The following is a 24,409-nucleotide window of genomic DNA, read 5'->3' as shown; positions in this document are numbered from 1 at the left end:
TACAGAGATTCAGGGAGAGCATAAGGGAACAGTTGACAGGAATGGGGGAAAGAAATACAGTAGAAGAAGAAAGGGTAGCTCTGAGGGATGAAGTAGTGAAGGCAGCAGAGGATCAAGTAGGTAAAAAGACGAGGGCTAGTAGAAATCCTTGGGTAACAGAAGAAATATTGAATTTAATTGATGAAAGGAGAAAATACAAAAATGCAGTAAATGAAGCAGGCAAAAAGGAATACAAACGTCTCAAAAATGAGATCGACAGTAAGTGCAAAATGGCTAAGCAGGGATGGCTAGAGGACAAATGTAAGGATGTAGAAGCGAGTATCACTAGGGGTAAGATAGATACTGCCTACAGGAAAATTAAAGATACCTTTGGAGAAAAGAGAACCACTTGCATGAACATCAAGAGCTCAGATGGAAACCCAGTTCTAAGCAAAGAAGGGAAAGCAGAAAGGTGGAAGGAGTGTATAGAGGGTCTATTCAAGGGCGATGTACTTGAGAACAATGTTATGGAAATGGAAGGGGATGTAGATGAATATGAAATGGGAGATACGATACTGTGTGAAGAGTTTGACAGAGCACTGAAAGACCTGAGTCAAAACAAGGCCCCCGGAGTAGACAACATTCCATTAGAACTACTGACGGCCGTGGGAGAGCCAGTCCTGACAAAACTCTACCATCTGGTGAGCAAGATGTATGAAACAGGCGAAAAACCCTCACACTTCAAGAAGAATATAATAATTCCAATCCCAAAGAAAGCAGGTGTTGACAGATGTGAAAATTACCGAACTATCAGTTTAATAAGTCACAGCTGCAAAATACTAACACGAATTCTTTACAGACGAATGGAAAAACTAGTAGAAGCCAACTTCAGGGAAGATCAGTTTGGATTCCGTAGAAATGTTGGAACACGTGAGGCAATACTGACCCTACAACTTATCTTAGAAGATAGATTAAGGAAGGGCAAACCTATGTTTCTAGCATTTGTAGACTTAGAGAAAGCTTTTTGACAATGTTGACTGGAATACTCTCTTTCAAATTCAGAAGGTGGCAGGGGTAAAATATAGGGAGCGAAAGGCTATTTACAATTTGTACAGAAACCAGATGGCAGTTATAAGAGTCGAGGGACATGAAAGGGAAGCAGTGGTTGGGAAGGGAGTGAGACAGGGTTGTAGTCTCTCCCCGACATTGCTCAATCTGTATATTGAGCAAGCAGTGAAGGTAACAAAAGAAAAATTCGGAGTAGGTATTAAAATCCATGGAGAAGAAATAAAAACTTTGAGGCTCGCCGATGAGATTGTAATTCTGTCAGAGACAGCAAAAGACTTGGAAGAGCAGTTGAACGGAATGAATAGTGTCTTGAAAGGAGGATATAAGATGAACATCAACAAAAGCAAAACGAGGATAATTAAATAGGGTGATGCTGAGGGAATTAGATTAGGAAATGACACTTAAAGTAGTAAACGAGTTTTGCTATTTGGGGAGCAAAATAACTGATGATGGTCGAAGTAGGGAGGATATAAAATGTAGACTGGCAATGGCAAGGAAACCGTTTCTGAAGAAGAGAAATTTGTTAATATCGTGTATAGATTTAAGTGTCAGGAATACCTTTTTGAAAGTATTTGTATGGAGTGTAGCCATGTATGGAAGTGAAACATGGACGATAAATAGTTTGGACAAGAAGAGAATAGAAGCTTTTGATATGTGGTGCTAAAGAAGAATGCTGAAGATTAGATGGCTGGATCACATAACTAAAGAGGAAGTATTGAATAGGATTGGGGAGAAGAGAAGTTTGTGGCACAACTTGACTAGAAGAAGGGATCGGTTGGTAGGACATGTTCTGAGACATCAAGGGATCACCAATTTAGTATTGGAGGGCAGCGTGGAGGGAGACCAAGAGATGAATACACTAAGCAGATTCAGAAGGATGTAGGTAGCGGTAGGTACTGGGAGATGAAGAAGCTTGCACGGGATAGAGTAGCATGGAGAGCTGCATCAAACCAGTCTCAGGACTGAAGACCACAACAACAACCACCACCTTCATGCTACCACTCCATGGTGAATCATCACCTAGTATGCATATATAATGACTTTAGCTCACTCTATCATCTAGAATTTGTTAAAGCAGGGTCATCTGTGAGGAATGAATTGACTTACCCAATCGTTTAGTGTGATTAAAGTGCCAAAATTGGACACACCACACTGTTGTGTGAGGGCCAGGGATCATGTTGATGTTGGGAGAAAGCATCCCATGGATAAGGAGCATTATCAACAACAACACAACAAACGAACAACATAAAAGTGTTTACTCCTCCATGTTATATTAATTGTTGCCAAAGTCACCCTGCCTGGAGTTAAGATTGTCCTGTGTACTTGAAAGAATTAAAAATTAAAGAGAAATGTCTCACAAAATATGCTTCATTGAAAACCAGACATTTATACAGAGCACAGCAGCTTCCGTGTGCTATGCCATTTGTCACGACAGTGCAGAAACAAGCAACAAAAGTAGCTACAAGGAAACAGGTGCAGACATCCATTCCTAAAAGTTTTATACATTGTTCCTTTTCTGACTCATTTCAGCCCAGTACTAGATAGAGGTTTTGATTTTGACCCGTCTTCGCAAATAATCGGTTTTCTTCACATTTAGGGTTAGCCTGTTGGGATTGAACTGTGCAAGGCCTTAAGGACTGTATCAGCTGTAGTGGACAGAGGTTCTGTAACATCACTCACTACTACACTAGTGTCGTGTGCACACATGATCTTGGCAGCATTTCTGTGGTGTATATTTCATTTACTTATAATAAGGAACAGAAGTTGGCCTAATACACTACTGTGGGCTACGTCTGTTTCAAATTTCCTAGTGTCAGGTACTTATCTGATTTTGTGATTTGTATGAGATGATGTGAGTCCCACAAGCTGTAATCTTCGTTGCATATATGATTGATCCCATTTGTTTTTTCTTTTATCTCCTTTGCATCCTACTTACCTGGAAGGATTTCATGACTATCTGTATTGAACGCTTTACAAAGCTCTAAAAGTAACTCTAACAACTCTGTTGTTGTTGAAACTTCCTGCCAGAGTAAAACTGTGTGCTGGACCGCGACTCAAGCTCTGGGCCTTTGCCTTCATGGGCAAGTGCTCTAGCAACTGAGCTACCAAAGCATGCCTCACAACCCGTCCTCACAGCTTTACTTCTGCCAGTACCTCGTCTCCTACCTTCCAAACTACACTGAAGCTCTTGTACAGAGTTTGCAAGATAATTGTTATTATCCAAATTACTAACCATTTTGTCGGTGTATTCATTTATCATTGTTTCTGTAATTCTACCTGGTTGAAAGTAATTGTGATTATTGTGGAGTAGTCTGTGATCGTATTAAGTACTTCGTGGTTCGTTGTTTCATTAATCTTTCAATTATTTGAGAGAATGCCAAGAAGAGCGAAATGTGTCGGTGATTTTCAACTTTATGCCTATTTCCACACTTGAGCATACCCTCAATGAATGATAAATTAACAGTGTAGACTAAGGGCTCTGCAATTTGCAAAGCACCATGGGTTATAAGTGACAATGGTACTTCACGAACATCAGCTAACATTTTGTATTTGAGACTTTTAATCACCATTACTACTTCAAGCTCATTAGTTGGAACTAACCTCATGCTGTATGCTGGTGTGGAAAACCTAAGTTTATCCTGATTAGTGCAATTCAAGCTAAGTGTTTTGAATGATTTTATAAAGCAATTATATATGTAATTTGGCAGGTATTTGTTACCAATATTGATATCAACATTTTTACAAAATTACACAGAGGTTTCGAGTTATTGCCCATCATTCTCATTATGTTATCATTTGGAATTACCTGTTGATATATTTTCCTACAAGTATATACCTATTCTATAAACTGGGGCTCCATGGAGCTTTTCTTTTGCTTGTGTTACAAGGCGGCATTCTGCCCTAATCGCAGCCAGTCATTATCCAGCTTTCCTTTGCTACTGAGAGATTGCTGCAAGGCTTAACTTCCGCTAACAGAAAAGTTTGCAACAGTCCCTTCTTTATGTGGGAGCATGATTCAGCAACAACAACAACATGTGGTCTCAACAGCATGTTATCGTATCTCTGTGAAAATGCCTAGGGATTCATCTTTGAATGTTTTAATTTAATATATTTTTGACTTAATTTAATATTTTAAGTTAGTATATTTTCCTGATGTGTAGAAAAACTAACTGTATGGAAAAGATGGTGGATTGGATAGTCAACTGCTTTGCCTGAATCTTAGAAAACAGATAGCTCCTTAGTCACTTTCAGTGTGGATGCAGGAGATAATGTGACCTTAACAGTCACAAGCAGTACTTAATTTTTAATGGACTCTGTTGAGTTACTTACGTTAAAAAGCACTGTGCTGTTATCATTTGTACTGAACAGGGAAGCTACTTTAGATCAGTGGTTTTCCTGCTTATATCTTGAGGATCTGCACATCGTGGTGTACAGTTCATGTGTGTTTGCAATACTGGAGCAGCCGAAGTGTAACAGAGGGATGAAGTTTCTCATCCGCACTAATTCTTTTTACATTCTTCAGACCCTCTAGCAAATGTGTCCAGCAGAGAAAGTTGTTCAGAAAATACAGGAGTACCTCATTGTGTTTCAACAGCTTTGGGATAAGGTTTGGGCCACTTTTTTCTGCTACCAGGGCACACAAAGAGAAAATGAGCTAGCTGAAGTTGTATCTGAGGAGGCCTGCCTGATTCAGAGAATCGGAGATAGTCTATTCCCTTGTGAGCTTTTGTCTTACTGTTGAGCATGAGGATCAAGCAAAAATATGTGGAAGAGTTGCTAGAGAAGGGCAATAAGTTGCAGATAGTGAAAGCAGTGATCCAGCTGTGGCATTGCTCTTGGTCACAGAACTGGAATGAGGTTGCACTCTCTCGTCTCTGTATGGGGGACAGTCCTGTTGTGTGTGATGACATACTCCAGAGGAAAGACTCCATTTGTTGTGTTGCTGGCAGTTTTAATGGAGTGTGTTCTGTATTCTGACAAGAGAAGAGACAAAGTGATGTGGTAACCTGCACTCTATTTTAGTTGATAAGGAGAAGAATGTGATTAAAACTGTTAAAACATTATGCATTCTTTGCATTCTAGCTTTTATGTTGGAGATTTTAGTAGGCAGTAGAGTGACATGATCATCTGTTATTTGGTGATAAGTCAACTGCATGTATTTGGTGTTGTACTTGCATTCTTCTGTTTGAACTTTGTTCTTATTCGTTTTAAAAACTGATGGGTGCAAACAGTATCATTCAAAGCAATCTCTTTCATGGATTTTTAACAATACCAGAGAAGGAAAGTTGCTACTCACCATTTAATGGAGATGCTGAGTCGCGATAGGCACAGCAAAAAGATTCACACAATTATAGCTTTTGGCCGTTAAGGCCTTTGTCAGCAGTATACACACACACACACACACACACACACACACACACACACACACACACACACACACACACAATACGCATGTGTGTGTATATGTGTGTACTGCTGACAAAGGCCTTAATGGCCGAAAGCTATAATTGTGTGAATCTTTTTGTTGTGCCTATCGCGACTCAGCATCTCCGCTATATGGTGAGTAGCAACTTTCCTTCTCTGGTATTGTTACATTCCGTCCTGGATTTTTCCATTGTTCGGTCTTTCATGGATTTTTGATATATGATGAGGAGTTCCACCTTGTCACAAAATCAACCTCTGCTGTCAATTTCTTGTGTTTGCAGTAGCACAAGCTGTGGCACTTTGCTGTGATAGACAAAATTGCAGTTAAATCAAACAATGGAAACTCCATATAGGAATATCAATAATGTTGAAAAAGATAGACTGCTACATACTATAAAGATGACACATTAAGTTGCATACAGGCTCAATTAAGATACTTTGGCCCGATCTGCCGGAGTTGGTGGTCGTGTTTGTGTGAAGTGTGCATGCTTGTATGAATAAATGGTGGGTGTTTGTCTTACTTTTTCAATGAAGGTTGTGGCTGAAAGCTTTTGTGTAAGTGTGTTTTACTTGTAACTGTCTGGAACTTGACATGTCTTCTGTATGGTAAATTATGGTTGGACATTGTTGACGTAGACTGTAGACAACAGAAGGAAGAGTTAGACATGCCTCCAGTCTCAACATTGCCCTCCATAGCAATTTGTCTATTAAATCGGATTGACACCATTCAGTCAAAGTCTGCCTTAGGCCCATCGCAGAACTTCTCTCCAGAGTCGATCTCACTCCTTACACCTGCCACTCCCCGTACTCTTACCTTCTACACGCTACCTGAAATGCATAAACCCAACCATGCAGTATGCCCCTTTGTGGCTGGCTACTATGCACCCACTGAGAGATCTCTGCTCTTTTAGGCCAACATCTTTAGCCTATTACCAACAACCTACCCCCTATATAAAAGACACCAACCATTTACTCCACCGACTCTCCACAGTTCCTGTTCCTTTTCCACATGGTGCCCTGTTCGTCATTACTGATGCCACCTCCCTAATGCCCATGGCCTTGTCGCTGTTGATCACTATCTTTCCCAACGTCTGATGGACTCCAAACATACAACCTCCTTCCTAGTCACCATGAGCAACTATGTCCCCAGCTCATGGTCTAGTGGCTAGCGTTGCTGCCTCTGGATCACAGGGTCCCGCGCTCAATTCCCGGCTGGGTTAGGGATTTTGCCTGGAGACTGGGTGTTTGTGTTGTCATCATCATCATTCATGACCGTGGCTGGACTGGACTGTGCAAAAGAAATTGGACTGTGTTAAAATTGGGCCTTTGTACGGGTGCTGATGACCACACAGTTGAATGTCCCACACATCAATCGTCATCGTCATGTCATCATAATCATCATCATCATCAATAACAACAACAACAACTACTACTACTACTACTACTACTATATTCTCACCCACAATCACTTTTCCTTTGAAGGCATCACTTACAAAAAAAAACCAGGTTATGGTTATGGCATGTGCAGCCTTTCCAGAGGAATCCTTTCTGATCACCCAGAACCCCAAACCCCTCACGTGGTTCAGATTCATTGATGACATCTTCATGATCTGGATCGAGGGAGAGGACCCCCTATCCACATTCCTCCAGAATCTCAACGTCTTCTTTCCCATTCACTTCACCTTCCTTAACCCAACAAGCTACCTTCCTCAATGTTGACCTCCACCTGAAAGATGCCTAAATTAGTATCTCCGTCCATATCAAACCACCAGCAATACCTCCACTTTGACAACTGCCACCCATTCCGTACCAAGAAGAGCCTTCCTTACAGCCTAGCCATCCGCAGCAGTCACATCTGTAGTGATGAGCAGTCCCTCTCAAAATACACCAAGGGTCTCACTGAGACCTTCACAGACTGTAATTACTCTCCCCACCTTGTTCAAAGACAGATCTCCCATGCATTATCTCTCCAGTCACGCAGTACCTCCCACAGTCCGACCACAGAGGAGCATTCCCATTGTGACTCAGCACCACCCAGGACTAGAGCAACTTAATCACATTCTCTGCCATGGTTTCAACTACCTCTCGTTGTGCCATGAACGAAATGAGGAATGCTCTACCCACTATCCTTCCCACTCCTCCTACAGTGGCATTCCAATTCCTACCGAACCTACGTAATATCTTTGTCCATCCCTACACAACCCTGCCCCCAACCCCTTGCCTCATGGCTCATATCGCTGTAATAGACCTAGATGCAAGACCTGTCTCATATATCCTCCTACCACTGCCTACTCCAGTCTGGTCACAAGCACCACCTGTCCCATCAAAGGCAGGCCTACTTGTAAAACCAGCCATGTGATCTACAAGTTAAGCTGCATTCTATGTGAGCATGACAACCAACAAGCTATTTGTCTGCATGAATGGCCACCTGCAAACTGTGGTCAAAAAACAACCAGACCACCCAATTGCTGAGCGCGCTGCTGAATACAACATTCTTTATTTCAGTGGCTGTTTCACAGCCTGTGCCATCTGGATACTTCCCACCAGCACCAGCTTTTCTGAACAGCATAGGTGATAACCCTCCTTATGATATATCCTATGTTCCCGTAGTTCTCCTGACCTCAACTTTTGCTAGTCGTCCTTTACCCATCCATCCCTTTCCATTTCCCATTGCACCTCCACACAGCCCCCTATTCCACCAACACACCCACAGCCTTTTCTACTTCTCTCCTTTTCTGCTGCAGTTGCCCCCACCCTCCCCTCAGTGTCCCCCACCTGCTCTCCATCTAACCTCCTGACTGCTCCTAGCTGCCCTACTGTCTCCCCACCTCATTCCTGCTTGCTCCTACAAGCAGCATTTTTACCGTCCCCCACCCCTACCAATTCCCGGCTCCCGCTCCAGCCTCCTCGCTGTCTGGCCTTGGCACCCAGAGACTGTGAGCATGCATGCATGCGTGTGCGCGCTTGTGCATGCGTGTGTTCCAATCCGAGCTTAGCCTGATCTCCTATAATCTCATTGTTGATTAGACATTGAGACCTAACTTTCCTTCCTTTTCCTGCTGAAACAGAATTGTGTAGAGTTGCATAAAGGAGAACGAATACTTTCAACGAAACTTCCTTGATGTCGTAGCCATGTTTCGAATTGTTCTGAAGATGTTGGCATCGAAATTGCGTTTAACCAACATTATAGTACAGATTTAAATGTGACCCATCTTGCCATTCAGCATGCGAGTTTCAGAGATCGTACACACATTGAAGACTCAGTGATATGAATGCTACCAGTCCAACATGGAGCAGATAGCGCTGAACCTTTGACACGGCAGCAGATACACACCTGTTGTGCCTCATTGACAAGCCCAGACTGATGATAAACCTGAATGGTTAATTACAACCATGTCTAGTGTAATAGCCACGTTGCTTGGTCCTCATTGCTTTGTATTACCCTCTTCTATCCATTGGTTCCTTATGTACATCTCTGTTGTTGCACTACACTCTGTATGAGCTGCCATGTCTTGGTATGACAAACAGGTTTCTTGAAGACCAATCATTTTGTCTTGCTCAGACTAGCTCACATACTGATGATGTTGGTCTCTTTGCAGAAACAGGGCATATTAGCAGTTGTATCCAATTTGCATTTCACTTGATAGTTCATAATATGCTGAGGTAGGCACAGCACTGACATTTCTGATCGTAAAGTAGCAGGTGCTGATAAGCCTACTTCTGTTCATTTCTCTGCAACTTTAATCATTTATTGCTTTTATATTGTCATACTTCTCTTCAGAGTTTGCATTTATTCAAGCCACTTTTCTGACCTGCCGGAGGTGGTGATCGTGCTGGACCTGACGGGATACCAATTCGATTCTACACAGAGTATGCGAAAGAACTTGCCCCGCTTCTAACAGCCGTGTACCGCAAGTCTCTAGAGGAACGGAAGGTTCCAAATGATTGGAAAAGAGCACAGGTAGTCCCAGTCTTCAAGAAGGGTCGTCGAGCAGATGCGCAAAACTATAGACCTATACCTCTGACGTCGATCTGTTGTAGAATTTTAGAACATGTTTTTTGCTCGCTTATCGTGTCGTTGTTGGAAACCCAGAATCTACTCTGTAAGAATCAACATGGATTCCGGAAACAGCGATCGTGTGAGACCCAACTCGCTTTATTTGTTCATGCGACCCAGAAAATATTAATACAGGCTCCCAGGTAGATGCTATTTTCCTTGACTTCCAGAAGGCGTTAGATACAGTTCCGCATTGTCGCCTGATAAACAAAGTAAGAGCCTACGGAATATCAGACCAGCTGTGTGGCTGGATTGAAGAGTTTTTAGCAAACAGAACACAGCATGTTGTTATCAATGGAGAGACGTCTACAGATGTTAAAGTAACCTCTGGCATGCCACAGGGGAATGTTATGGGACCATTGCTTTTCACAATATATATAAATGACCTAGTAGATAGTGTTGGAAGTTCCATGCGGTTTTTCGCGGATGATGCTGTAGTATACAGAGAAGTTGCAGCATTAGAAAATTGTAGCGAGATGCAGGAAGATCTGCAGCGGATAGGCACTTGGTGCAGGGAGTGGCAGCTGACCCTTAACATAGACAAATGTAAGGTATTGCAAATACATAGAAAGAAGGAGCCTTTATTGTATGATTACAGGATAGCGGAACAAACACTGGTAGCAGTTACTTCTGTAAAATATCTGGGAGTATGCGTGCGGAACAATTTGAAGTGGAATGATCATATAAAATTAATTGTTGGTAAGGCGGGTACCAGGTTGAGATTCATTGAGAGAGTCCTTAGAAAATGTAGTCCATCAACAAAGGAGGTGGCTTACAAAACACTCGTTCGATCTATACTTGAGTATTGCTCATCAGTGTGGGATATGTACCAGATCGGGTTGACGGAGGAGATAGAGAAGATCCAAAGAAGAGCGGTGCGTTTCGTCACAGGGTTATTTGGTAACCGTGATAGCGTTACGGAGATGTTTAGCAAACTCAAGTGGCAGACTCTGCAAGAGAGGCGCTCTGCATCGCGGTGTAGCTTGCTCGCCAGGTTTCGAGAGGGTGCGTTTCTGGATGACGTATCAGATATATTTCTTCCCCCTACTTATACCTCCCGAGGAGATCACGAATGTAAAATCAGAGAGATTCGAGCGCGCACGGAGGCTTTCAGATAGTTGTTCTTCCCGCGAACCATACGCGACTGGAACAGAAAAGGGAGGTAATGACAGTGGCACGTAAAGTGCCCTCCGCCACACACCGTTGGGTGGCTTGCGGAGTACGGAGTATTAATGTAGATGTAGATGAATGTGTGTGTGTGTGGGGGGGGGGGGGGGGGGGGGGTATGCACTTGCATTTGTGTGTGTGAGTAGCAACCTATACTTCTCCTTACATTGTTGAATATAAAGTGATACATTATTAGAGTTTGATGTAATCTGTAAAGCATGATTCAAAAGTAAGTCTGAATAAACTGTTTTTGTTGGAACATTTGATTCTCTCTCAGCATAGTTTGCATTTGTATTGAAAGTTATGTGGCTGATACTGACACACATCAGTTTCTCCACCAGACCCTAAAAATTCATTTCAGTTTTACAAAATTCTGATAGTAATGCTGCCAAAATCTAAGTTGAATTGTTTTTCACATTTAATTTTAATTGACATTTATAATTATGGTAGCCGTTATACTTTTTAATTTTTCCATTGAAATGGCTTCCGACAGGATATCCTGCAGTTGTTGGGCAGAAAGGCTTACAGTCATGAGAACTGTTAACACTTTCATTTGATGCTTATCTGTTGTTATTCTGCATTTCCTCCTGGCATCCTTGAAAGTGTGTTGCAAGTAAGAAAAATACATGTTCATTCATTCACACATCATGTTCCATTGTGAAGAGCATTGAGGAATGTGCAGCAAGTTAAACTATACATCGTCGGAAACTGTTGCTGCAGGAAACTTCTGTAACATACATGAACAACCAAAAGAGTTTATTCTAATCCACGTACATTATTAAATTGTGAATTGCTTCTAGATTAAACATGGTATGGAAACTACTGGTGGAATGCAAGTATTAAATTGGCGTACAAGTTTGTAGCGATTTTGTTTTGCATGTTGGTGTTCAGTTGCTACATGTTACTTTTCGATTATCATTTTTTATTTGTAATTAATGTTTAGTATTTGAGTTTACATATTGTCATTTTTTTCTTTTGGAGATAGTGAGTAGAGCTGTGGACACTAGGAATGGAGTGCCAAGTGGAGAAATTGGAACATTTTCAACATATTCTTTTGTTAGAATTCATTAGAGGGATGACAGCACCAGAGACAGCAAGAAACATTTGCACCTTATATGAGGATAATGCCATGGACTATGTCAAGAAAATTGTTTTAAGGAGGAGTGTTTTGACATCAGTGACACTCTACATTTAGGAAGATATTTGGGGTTTGGAGAAGATCATTTCAATGCATTGATCATAATGATCCACGTCAGTGTACTCAGTAACTGGCAAATGTGATGAACTATAATTCCACCAACATGTGATATTTGCATGCAATGGGAAAGCTTAAAAAATCAGGTGTGTGGCTACCACTTGCTCCAAGTCAAAATCACAAAAATCTGCAGGTGCCCATATGTGCATCTCTGCTTGCCTCATTATCAATTGTCGACAACTAAGATGTCTTGCAAATGCAGTCTGAGAAAAACAACCAGGAAGACTGCATGAGGTGATGCTATTCCACGATAATGCCTGCCTGCATTCTGCTAGACTGACAAAAAACGCTATACAGCAGTTGAGTTGGGAAGTCATTCTGCACCCGCCTTATTCACCTGATCTCGTGCCCTCAGATTTTCACTTTTTCCTCTAACAAACAACCTTAAAGGAACTTCCTTTACAGATGAAAATGTGCTCCAAAGATGACTCAACTAGTTTTTCACCCCAAAATCACACGATTTCTACAGTCACAGAATCAAAAAGTTAGCCCAGCGTTGGTAGACTGATGCGAATAATGAAGGAGAATACATTATTGATGACAGAGACTTTTGTTTTGCTTATCTGTTGTGTTTGTTAACCTTATGGAAAAACGCTGAGAACTTCTGCACCAACACAATAATTTTAGGAGTAACTGAGTAGTAGAGATGCTCAGCTATCAAAAGCCACATAAACGAGACAGAGAACTAGCTCTCAGACTATATGCTTTTCCGAGTTGTAAAGTACACGCACGGCTGCATCATGTTGACTTACTACATTGTGGCGGAGTGTCAGCCAGGTTGTGTGGGTGAGGGGAGAAAGGTGGCAGGGAGCAGAGGAGAGGGCTGGTGGAGGGTGGCTGATGGCTAGCTGGAAGAGGCAGCAGGGAGTACACATTGGTCCAGTAATTCACTCCTTTTTTTCTTCAATTAATGATAGCAACAGCTACAGTAGCAATATATAAACTGTTCTCCACCCAGGAGATTCTTTCTTGGAGTGTCATTTTAAAACTAATGCTCACTACCTTTAATGATACTGACTAATAGAAGCTTGATGTGTTTCATGAAACTGACTTTAGAGACAGCTATCATGTTCTGAGAGGCCTTGATTTTTACATATAATGAGTTTCCAAAATCAGTGTATGTAATGCAAGGCAGTGACTTACTGTATGAAAGCCAGTGTATTTACTTTCTGCTTACATCGCAGGGCAGTAATAATAAATTATCCCTATACATTAATTGTTGCAGCTGGTGTAAATGTAGATGTTTAAACACAGAATGCTCATTTAACATTGAACAAGAAGCAGTGGTTACAAACATTTGCTCAAGGTCGTTTAAGTGTGAGCTGAAGCCTTATCGGTGCTTAAATTTCATTCCAGATAGAAGCTGCACTTGGAGACCTAACTCATCTTACTGGCCAATACCAGTCTGTTTCATCGAGAACAAATTCACTTCATCAAGTGAGTGAGCAACTTTTGGCTGACCAGGTGCGTTATCATCTTCAAGAGAACTGGCTTTCAAGTCAATAATGTCATTAAATAGTACTTTCATTTGTTAAGTCTCTTATATATTGACGTTAAGTATGGCATTTAAGTTCATTAAAAAATCTTAATTGGTGTAAAATGTTGCCAGTAACAGGGCCAAAGGTTTCAGATCACTTCCTTTTACTTTATCTGTGGTGTACTGTGTTAGATCTTTTAGAAGCTATGAAGTCCTGTGAATTTGAGAGAACTACTTCGTTATTTCCATTTCATTTTTTTCTGACGGTGTTTCTAGAATGTGTGTTTAATGGCTTTTTGTTCTCCATTTAGGTGAAATTGAATGGACTTTATGAAGAAGTGAACAAGAGGTTGCAGTATTTCACATCTGTTGACAGCCTTTCCAGCCGACTGGCATCACCGACATTGTCAGTAGCGAGTGATGCTTTTGTAGATATTTTAAATCGTCTGGATGAGTGCATAGAGTACATGACTGTTCATGTAAGTATACTCTTCCTGTAAGACAGTTCAAGCTTTCAGTTAGTGTTATAAATATTATATGTATTCCTTCCCATGCATTTGTTTTGACTGCTGAGTGAAGAAGATAGTTTTGGAATGTGTGTAAGACTATTCCAAATGTAACAATTTGATTGGTCAAAAGTCTGTGCACATCATGGAGACGCATCCATTATATGTGAACCAAACATCTGAGTTAGAATTGGAGATGTTAGCAAATTTGCTCAACTCTGTGAGCATAAATCACATCTGCACAGACAAATTGTAGTGTGTTGGCAGAGATCATTGTAAATCTGGCATGCATAATGACTTTGAGTCTGCCTTTTGTTTTGTGTAGTCTTTCTCTTCTAAAGTGGCTTGTAAGAGTGAGTTCATTGCTTACATTTCTTGAAATACACATTTGTGGAAACTTAAGAGCAGTAAATACAGTGATCGGGTTAAGAATGCAGCTACTTATAATTTTAAAGGTCTGTAATGGGTTGTTGGTAGATTTCAGTCAAAGACACCTCATAGACCAGCCCTAGAAATTATCAAAATATAAGGAGTTCTAAACATGTGTAAAAATGTAAAACAATTACTTGTAACCTGTCACAGTGTACGTATTACACAATTGATGATGTAGTTTACTTCGTGAAGTACATATTCAGAGCAGTATATTTTAACTTTTTAGCTATTATTTCACTCAGTGCTTGGTTGGATATTGCTATTGTAAATTCTAAACTTGCCTAACTTCTTCCTATTGCAACAAATTGTAATATTGTTATCTGACACTCATGTGATGAAATTACTTTCCTACTACAAGTATTTTGCTATTATGTGAAGAGTTAAAAGCACCAATACATAATTTCATGACTTCTAACCTGGTCAACTTCAGTTATTTGATGCTAATTGGTAAACCAATCTACATTGTCAGATAATAATATTGTGAATGTTTGCAGATGAAAGATACTGTGAATGTGGGAAGCACTTAGAAAAAATTGACAGATCTTTGTATCAAGGTGGTGAAAAAGCTTTCTCCTTATCTCAGGTGGTTGTTGTTGTTGTTGGTTTTTTTTCCAGTAGCGTTTCTTTAAACGTCATTTGTTTAGGGAAGGATTCCTTGCAGCAAGAGATAAGTTCATTATTTAGTATATGTTGATAAATAAATAAATTGAAATTTGACTTGATAATGAGCTGTCATAAATTATTCAGGTGTTCTCTTTCAATTATCTTCAGTTTCTTTCCCCCCCCCCCCCCCCCCCCCCCCATGTTGTGTTGTTGTTGTTGTGGTCTTCAGTCCTGAGACTGGTTTGATGCAGCTCTCCATGCTACTCTATCCTGTGCAAGCTTTTTCATCTCCCAGTACCTACTGCAACCTACATCCTTCTGAATCTGCTTAGTGTATTCATCTCTTGGTCTCCCTCTACGATTTTTACCCTCCACGCTGCCCTCCAATACTAAATTGGTGATCCCTTGATGCCTCAGAACATGTCCTACCAACCGATCCCTTCTTCTGGTCAAGTTGTGCCACAAACTTCTCTTCTCCCCAATCCTATTCAATACTTCCTCATTAGTTATGTGATCTACCCATCTAATCTTCAGCATTCTTCTGTAGCACCACATTTCGAAAGCTTCTATTCTCTTCTTGTCCAAACTATTTATCGTCCATGTTTCACTTCCATACATGGCTACACTCCATACGAATACTTTCAGAAATGACTTCCTGACACTTAAATCAATACAGGATGTTAACAAATTTCTCTTCTTCAGAAACGCTTTCCTTGCCATTGCCAGCCTACATTTTATATCCTCTCTACTTCGACCATCATCAGTTATTTTGCTCCCCAAATAGCAAAACTCCTTTACTACTTTAAGTGTCTCATTTCCTAGTCTAATACCCTCAGCATCACCCGACTTAACTCGACTACATTCCATTATCCTTGTTTTGCTTTTGTTGATGTTCATCTTATATCCTCCTTTCAAGACACTGTCCATTCCGTTCAACTGCACTTCCAAGTCCTTTGCTGTCTGTGATAGAATTACAATGTCATCGGCGAACCTCAAAGTTTTTATTTCTTCTCCATGGATTTTAATACCTACTCCGAATTTTTCTTTTGTTTCCTTTACTGCTTGCTCAATATACAGATTGAACAACATCGGGGAGAGGCTACAACCCTGTCTTACTCCCTTCCCAACCACTGCTTCCCTTTCATGTCCCTCGACTCTTATAACTGCCATCTGGTTTCTGTACAAATTGTAAATAGCCTTTCGCTCCCTGTATTTTACCCCTGCCACCTTTAGAATTTGAAAGAGAGTATTCCAGTCAACATTGTCAAAAGCTTTCCCTACGTCTACAAATGCTAGAAACGTAGGTTTGCCTTTCCTTAATCTTTCTTCTAAGATAAGTCGTAAGGTCAGTATTGCCTCACGTGTTCCAGTGTTTCTACGGAATCCAAACTGATCTTCCCCGAGGTTGGCTTCTACTAGTTTTTCCATTCGTCTGTAAAGAATTCGTGTTAGTATTTTGCAGCTGTGACTTATTAAACTGATAGTTCGGTAATTTTCACATCTGTCAACACCTGCTTTCTTTGGGATTGGAATTATTATATTCTTCTTGAAGTTTGAGGGTATTTCGCCTGTTTCATACATCTTGCTGACCAGATGGTAGAGTTTTGTCAGGACTGGCTCTCCCACGGCCGTCAGTAGTTCCAATGGAATATTGTCTACTCCGGGGGCCTTGTTTCGACTCAGGTCTTTCAGTGCTCTGTCAAACTCTTCACGCAGTATCATATCTCCCATTTCATCTTCATCTACATCCTCTTCCATTTCCATAATATTGTCCTCAAGTACATCGCCCTTGTATAGACCCTCTATATACTCCTTCCACCTTTCTGCTTTCCCTTCTTTGCTTAGAACTGGGTTTCCATCTGAGCTCTTGATATTCATACAAGTCGTTCTCTTATCTCCAAAGGTCTCTCTAATTTTCCTGTAGGCGGTATCTATCTTACCCCTAGTGAGATAGGCCTCTACAGCCTTACATTTGTCCTCTAGCCATCCCTGCTTAGCCATTTTGCACTTCCTGTCGATCTCATTTTTGAGACGTTTGTATTCCTTTTTGCCTGTTTCACTTACTGCATTTTTATATTTTCTCCTTTCATCAATTAAATTCAATATTTCTTCTGTTACCCAAGGATTTCTACTAGCCCTCGTCTTTTTACCTACTTGATCCTCTGCTGCCTTCACTACTTCATCCCTCAAAGCTACCCATTCTTCTTCTACTGTATTTATTTCCCCCATTCCTGTCAATTGCTCCCTTATGCTCTCCCTGAATCTCTGTACAACCTCTGGTTCTTTTAGTTTATCCAGGTCCCATCTCCTTAAATTCCCACCTTTTTGCAGTTTCTTCAGTTTTAATCTACAGGTCATAACCAATAGATTGTGGTCAGAGTCCACATCTGCCCCTGGAAATGTCTTACAATTTAAAACCTGGTTCCTAAATCTCTGTCTTACCATTATATAATCTATCTGATACCTTTTAGTATCTCCAGGGTTCTTCCATGTATACAACCTTCTTTCATGATTCTTAAACCAAGTGTTAGTTATGATTATGTTGTGCTCTGTGCAAAATTCTACCAGGCGGCTTCCTCTTTCATTTCTGTCCCCCAATCCATATTCACCTACTATGTTTCCTTCTCTCCCTTTTCCTACACTCGAATTCCAGTCACCCATGACTATTAAATTTTCGTCTCCCTTCACAATCTGAATAATTTCTTTTATTTCATCATACATTTCTTCAATTTCTTCGTCATCTGCAGAGCTAGTTGGCATATAAACTTGTACTACTGTAGTAGGTGTGGGCTTCGTATCTATCTTGGCCACAATAATGCGTTCACTATGCTGTTTGTAGTAGCTTACCCGCATTCCTATTTTCCTATTCATTATTAAACCTACTCCTGCATTACTCCTATTTGATTTTGTGTTTATAACCCTGTAGTCACCTGACCAGAAGTCTTGTTCCTCCTGCCACCGAACTTCACTAATTCCCACTATATCTAACTTCAACCTATCCATTTCCCTTTTTAAATTTTCTAACCTACCTGTCCGATTAAGGGATCTGACATTCCACGCTCCGATCCGTAGAATGCCAGTTTTCTTTCTCCTGATAACGACATCCTCTTGAGTAGTCCCCGCCCGGAGATCCGAATGGGGGACTATTTTACCTCCGGAATATTTTACCCAAGAGGACGCCATCATCATTTAACCATACAGTAAAGCTGCATGCCCTCGGGAAAAATTACGGCTGTAGTTTCCCCTTGCTTTCAGCCGTTCGCAGTACCAGCACAGCAAGGCCGTTTTGGTTATTGTTACAAGGCCAGATCAGTCAATCATCCAGACTGTTGCCCTTGCAACTACTGAAAAGGCTGCTGCCCCTCTTCAGGAACCACACGTTTGTCTGGCCTCTCAACAGATACCCCTCCGTTGTGGTTGCACCTACGGTACGGCTATCTGTATCGCTGAGGCACGCAAGCCTCCCCACCAACGGCAAGGTCCATGGTTCATGGGGGGGGGGGTTTCCCCCCCCCCCATAACATTCAAATATTGCTAACATTTTCTACTTCCAAAAATTTCGTCTTTTTCATAACATATCATCATGACCTAAGCATCTTGTCTGCCTGGAGTGCAGAATGGAACTGCTGTGAAAAAATTACATATAGCAAAGAGCATACAATAAGTGCTCTTTAGTATTTCAACATTTCAATTTTTACTGAATTTACTTTCATTCAAAAATATTACATTAATATGGTCGCTATAAGTTATTATTTTTCTTCTTACAGTCATATTGTTCTGATATAAATAACATTAAATGTCCAAGCCATGATTTTGAAGTGGGTGGTGCTTATGCCATCTATCTTCCATGTAGCTTATGAAAATATTGGAATGTAAATTACACAGTATTACTGAAAGTGACCAGTTAAATTACTTCTGTTATCTATAAAAATGGTATTTCATTTTCAACTACAAGTAAAGTATACAATGGAGAACCAATTTCTGAATAATGTTATTGTGGTCTTTGGTCCGAAGAATGTTTTGATGCAGCTCTCCACGCAACTGTCCTGTGCAAGTTTCATTATCTGCTAATAACTACTGCAGCTCACATTCTTCTGAATCTGCTTACGGTTTTCATCTCTTGGTCTCTATGATTTTTACCTCCCACACTTCCCTCCAATAATGAACTGGTGATCCCTTGATGTCCCAAAATGTGTTCCCTCAATCAGTCCATTCTTCTAGTCAGGTTGTGCCACAAATTTCTTCTCTCCCCAATTATATTCAGTACCACCTCATTAGTTAGATGATCCACCCACCTAATCTTCAGAATTCTTCTGTAGCACCACATTTCAAAAGCTTCTACTCTTTTCTTGTCTACACTATTAGCAGTCCATGTTTAGTTTCCATGCACTCCGTTTTCAGGCCACGAGTGGCCTACCGGGACCATCCGACCGCCATGTCATCCTCGGAGGAGGATGCGGATAGGAGGGACGTGGGGTCAGTACACCGCTCTCCCGGCCGTTGTGATGGTATTCTTGACCGAAGCCGCTACTATTCGGTCGAGTAGCTCCTCAATTGACATCACGAGGCTGACTGCACCCCGAAAAATGGCAACAGCGCATGGCGGCGGGATGGTCACCCATCCAAGTGCCTGCCATGCCCAACAGTGCTTAACTTCGGTGATCTCACGGGAACCTGTGTATCCACTGTGGCAAGGCCGTTGCCTTGAGTTTCCATACAGTGTTAAAATTCATACAGATACTTTCAGAAAGGACCTTCTAACACTTAAATCAATATTCGATGTTAACAAATTTTTCTTCTTCAGAAAAAACACTTTTCTGGTCATTGTCAGTCTACATTTTATATCCTCTCTACTTTGGCCATTGTCAGTTATTTTCTGCCCAAATAACAAAATTCATCTTATGATGAAACAAGCTGGGATTTTTTTACTTCCCCTCTTGTTTTGCCATCTGCCTCCTTAAAATTCATTTTTTAGTATCTGGCTAACTACCATTAACATATGAGTGTAACCTGCATTTTCATAAAAGAGAAAGTTTGGCCTCAGTTTTAAAGAATATAACACCAGATCTAATTTTGTGCTTAGTTTTATGCATGTAATTGATTTTCTAATTTATTTTGACTATTCCTAGTTAGTATCTTTTGTTATAGATGAAATCAGTAATCGTTTTGTAACTTAAATTCTGTTGTTGATTTATAAACAAATATAAATCCAGTACTAAATTTAAACATTTTGAGTTTCTACTAATAGTATTCTTAAAGGATCTATTTGAAAACATGTTAGCAAAGCCAGCCCTTAATTAATTCCAAAGTAATTAATAGTTTTGTCAAAAGTATTGTTTGCATAACAAGATTTGTTAATTTCATGATTTAAACAAATGATTCGCCCTAAATCTTGTAGTAGAAGAAACTGTTAAAAAGAACCAAGTTTTCGATGTATTCAGTTAATTTAATGAGTTAAGTTTCAGTTGTAATTTCTGTAAATTTAACTTCAAACAATGTATAGTTTCAGTACCTACTATTGTGAGGATATATAAAGGCCCGGTTTTTGGTCACGAGACAGTCAATCCACGGCTGAGTTTCAGATGAGGAACCTGTATTAGTTAGATCAACAACATTGCTCCTGTGAAATAAATGTAACACAATTAGGCCGTGTGTTAAAACAATGACAGTATCTGTTCCTTACATACCTTCTTATTCTTCAAGAACTGTGTGGTTAGGTTTTTACTGCTCGTAGTTGTTCAGTAGTAAACTATAGTAGTATGTGGATGTTCACCTGCGAACTATTAGTGAAGCTTACCAAAAATTAAACAATAGTGCACTGGCCATATTAAATGTGTATATGGAGGATTGTGAACAGTGAAAGTAAACAACTGTGAAACGCAAATGTGCACCTGTCGGCTACATCATTTAAAGTAGTCCGTGTTTGACTTCCACCCCCCATTTTTCAGTCAGTATAGCAACGCAATACGTTGACACCGAGGACAGCAAACGAAGAAATAAAGCAGGCAAACGTCTTCATCTACTACTTCAGGTGTCTTGAGTCCTTCCCCGTTAGTGGTGAATGCATGGAAAAGAGAGAAAACATTACTTGCATCACCCCTTGTATCCCTGCTTTCTAACTGATTAAAAGTTAAATTAACTACATCTTCTGGGTTATCTTCTCCTCCCTCCCAGTTTCGGTTTTCACTATTTGCTTTGTCACATGTGATAGTTTTGTGTCACTAAAAATAGATAAATAAAATAGATTTCCTATTCTCATTTTTTTCCGCTCGACTTACGTTATTATGTTAGCACTATTGCTGACATTCAAAAAATGTTTCCAAATACTTTGTTTTACAATGTGTGGAAACCATGGCATGCAGATCAGGTTATGGGTCAACTGTGGCAACAAGGTTGTGCATAGTCAGCTGTTTGTGGCTTCCACACACATGTTGTCCTCAGTTTCTCATTCCTTGTCTTTCTGTGAGCATCCTTGGTGCACCTTAAACTTGAAATTAGTATCAGCAATGTAGCCTGACTTATTTCGAATCTCAGCTCCTCTACCAGTTTGTAATGTTACACCATTTCAAAATCTGCTGAAATGTGAAAGAATTTGTCACTGTTTGTGACAACAGCCAATATTGTGGACAGTTAGTCAGATGGGGGCGAAAATTCAACAAAGTACAACTGTTTATCTTCTTTTTCTTTTTTGCTGCAACAGCTGATCCTCGTAGATAATCTGGAATTCTTCCTATATAGACTTTACGTGTGAAATGTATAATAATCAAGTTTACAATTGCACTGTTTTAAATAATACTGTTTATCATCACATTATTTGGGCAGATGACAAACATAGATTCCCCTCAAAATCTTTCGTAAGACTGACCTGCTGGCTACAGTATTCTGCCAGTATTTATAGTAAACAGTATAATGGGTTAATTGTTATAAACAAACTTTTAAGTGAGTTACAATCAAATATTTTACATTGAGTTGACAATTTGGATGGTAAAATGCTTCTAATTTACAGTTACATGTTTTTAAATACAAAGGTCACAGTAATTTTCGTTTTTGTAGTGAAATAAAAGATGTTCAATTAAACAATAATTCACTTATTTCTTTGCTCACAGCCAAACTAGTGAATAAAAAGAGTTCCCAGCATATACTGAGGGATCAAATTAGATACAGAATTTTGTATTATAGGCAGAACTTATGCCTCTGGCATGGTTATCAGAAAGTTAGATTTGTTTACATTTCCTAATAATAGTCTGACCACGAATTGTATAGTTTTAACATACAGTAGAGCGTCGATTATCTGAGGTAATTGGGGGACATGGGTGTTCGGAAAACTGGTTTGTTCGGATAATCGAACTGTACATGTTTATTTGCCAAAAAGAAGTTTCGTCAGTATTGTAAACGTTTTAGAGTACATAATCTTCTTCCCTTAATACGTCTCTTAGTTTGACTTTGAAAGAATCAGCTGACAGTTTTTCTCCCTGTATTGGAAGATTACGAATGCCATGTCTTGACTTGAAGTGTTTTAACCAGCCCGTGCTCACTTTAAAGTTCGAAGGCCCTCCAAGTTTTTTGTTGAACTGCATTGCCTTCTCACACAGAATGGGACCTGAGAGAGGTTCTCCTTCCAATCTCTTTTGTGTAAACCACTTGTAAACAGCATCATCTAGATCTGTATTAGTGGCGAGTTTCATAGTTTTATGGCTTGTTCATCCATCAGTAGAATTAAGCATAGCTATAAAATTTGCTATGCTTGTCTTTTGTTTTTTTATATCCGTAATTGTTGACTTCCCCACCTTGTACTCATTGGATAAAGTGGTTGCAGATTCACCTTCTTCTAATCTTTTCATAATCTCGTACTTGTCCCTCATAGAAAGGACAATACGTTTATGTCTAAGCATTTTGTATCGTCAAGTTCACTTCTTCACGCAGCAGCACAAAAGTGGTCGTTACAGAGAACAGAAGGTGACTATTTGCACTGTGAGAAGCTCTTCTTGGGGGCACGCAATCCTTCAAACTGCGCGGAGCAGCACACCTCAACTCTAAGTTGGCGCAGCTGTTGCTGTGAACAGCTTTGATACTGCCGCTACTTCTACTGCCCGTGCCAAGCCGACAGAAGTGTGCTGATTGTTGAAACACAGTGACTGGCAGCTTGGCTGGTCAGCAGCGCCTTGTGAAGGCACCATTAGAAGCAATGTCCCGCCAGCGGTGGCCCAGTGCGGCGACTACTGTGGGAAACTTGGTTTGGGAGTGAGGGGGATGATGGACGGTAGGGTGGGAGACTAACAGGTGCGAGCGAGTACACAGTTCGGTTAAGCGGTCGTTCGGATAATCGACGCTCTACTGTATTAACATGTTTCTGCAGCTTTCAGCATTTGAAAAGGTTCAAGAACATTTAATAGAAATACATTTGGACTAGTATTACATTGAAATAGGAATGCTGTAATGTTTGATAAATTACATTGCATCACTCATTTTTCGTGAATGTTTTTGCAAATTACAAAAGAGCCAGATAATCTTATTCATTCCTACCAATGTCAGCACTAGATTTCAGTACAAAGGACAGTGTTACATGGTTATTATTTCCACAGTATTTCCTAAGGTGATTTTTACTCATGTTTGACAGTTTTGTATTTGTGACTTCAGATATAGTTGAAATCAGCTGTTACACTTTAGTAGGCAGAAGGTATATTCTGGCAACATACAATATCCTGTGGCTGTGAATGTTCACTGCAACATGATAATTGTGACCTTGGCACCTGTTTCACCACACTTGCCATTTGGATTCTTTCCCCAGACAAGTTTCTCACAACTCAGCAGGTGCGAACGGGCACTACATGTCCTTGGTTCTCACCACCCACCTGGCCTGTATTTACGTTAATTTCTTCGGTCTTGCCATTTCTTCACAGTAACTATTCCTTTAGTTTTATACATATTTCATTTCTTGACCTGTCTGTTTTTCATCGTCTCTCTACCACCTCTATCACATGTAATGCACTTAGCATTTTGTTCTTACTAATTCATGAATGGTGTTTTAGAAGTAATCTCTGCCTTGTGTATTACCCTATCTTGCATCTTAAGCTCTTAGGGTTTCAAATCTTGTCCAGTGCAGTCCCCGAGATTAGTCTTTCCTTCTCATGTCATCCAGTTAGTCTCCCTTGACCTCGGGTTCTGGGTGACTTTTCCGAACTCTACCCCTTTTCTTAAACCTCTCCAGTCCTTTTGTTTCACCCTTCTTCCTTCCACTTCAACCCTTCTGCCAGAAGGAGCCATTGGCTCCGAAAGCTTGCATACGTAATACCTTTTTTTATAAGTGTATTCTCCTGGCGCTGCATGGTGAGGAGATGGTTTTTCTCTCTCCAATTATGTTTTCACAAATTGATTATTTTCATTGATGTATTTCATTCCTTCAGTATTGGTGTGACCTATGGAACTTTGCAGTCCTTAGG

At 40.3% G+C, this 24,409-nt stretch overlaps 1 protein-coding gene and 1 pseudogene across 1 annotated transcript in view; one reads left to right on the top strand and one right to left on the bottom strand.

Moving 5' to 3' along the window:
- LOC124777257 (conserved oligomeric Golgi complex subunit 3) overlaps positions 1 to 24,409 on the top strand; it is a 127,764-nt gene that overhangs the window by 12,834 nt on the left and 90,521 nt on the right. The window contains exons 4-5 of the mRNA XM_047252587.1: positions 13,308 to 13,415; positions 13,740 to 13,907. Coding sequence (XP_047108543.1) covers positions 13,308 to 13,415; positions 13,740 to 13,907 — 276 coding nt within the window. The remainder of the gene's footprint in view (positions 1 to 13,307; positions 13,416 to 13,739; positions 13,908 to 24,409) is intronic.
- LOC124722879 lies at positions 19,557 to 19,673 on the bottom strand (annotated as a pseudogene).

The sequence above is a fragment of the Schistocerca piceifrons genome, chromosome 1 (genome assembly GCF_021461385.2).
Source record: "Schistocerca piceifrons isolate TAMUIC-IGC-003096 chromosome 1, iqSchPice1.1, whole genome shotgun sequence".
Taxonomy (NCBI): Eukaryota; Metazoa; Arthropoda; class Insecta; order Orthoptera; family Acrididae; genus Schistocerca; species Schistocerca piceifrons.
Note: the sequence above shows the minus strand (reverse complement) of the source record. Positions and strands in the feature narration are given on the sequence as shown.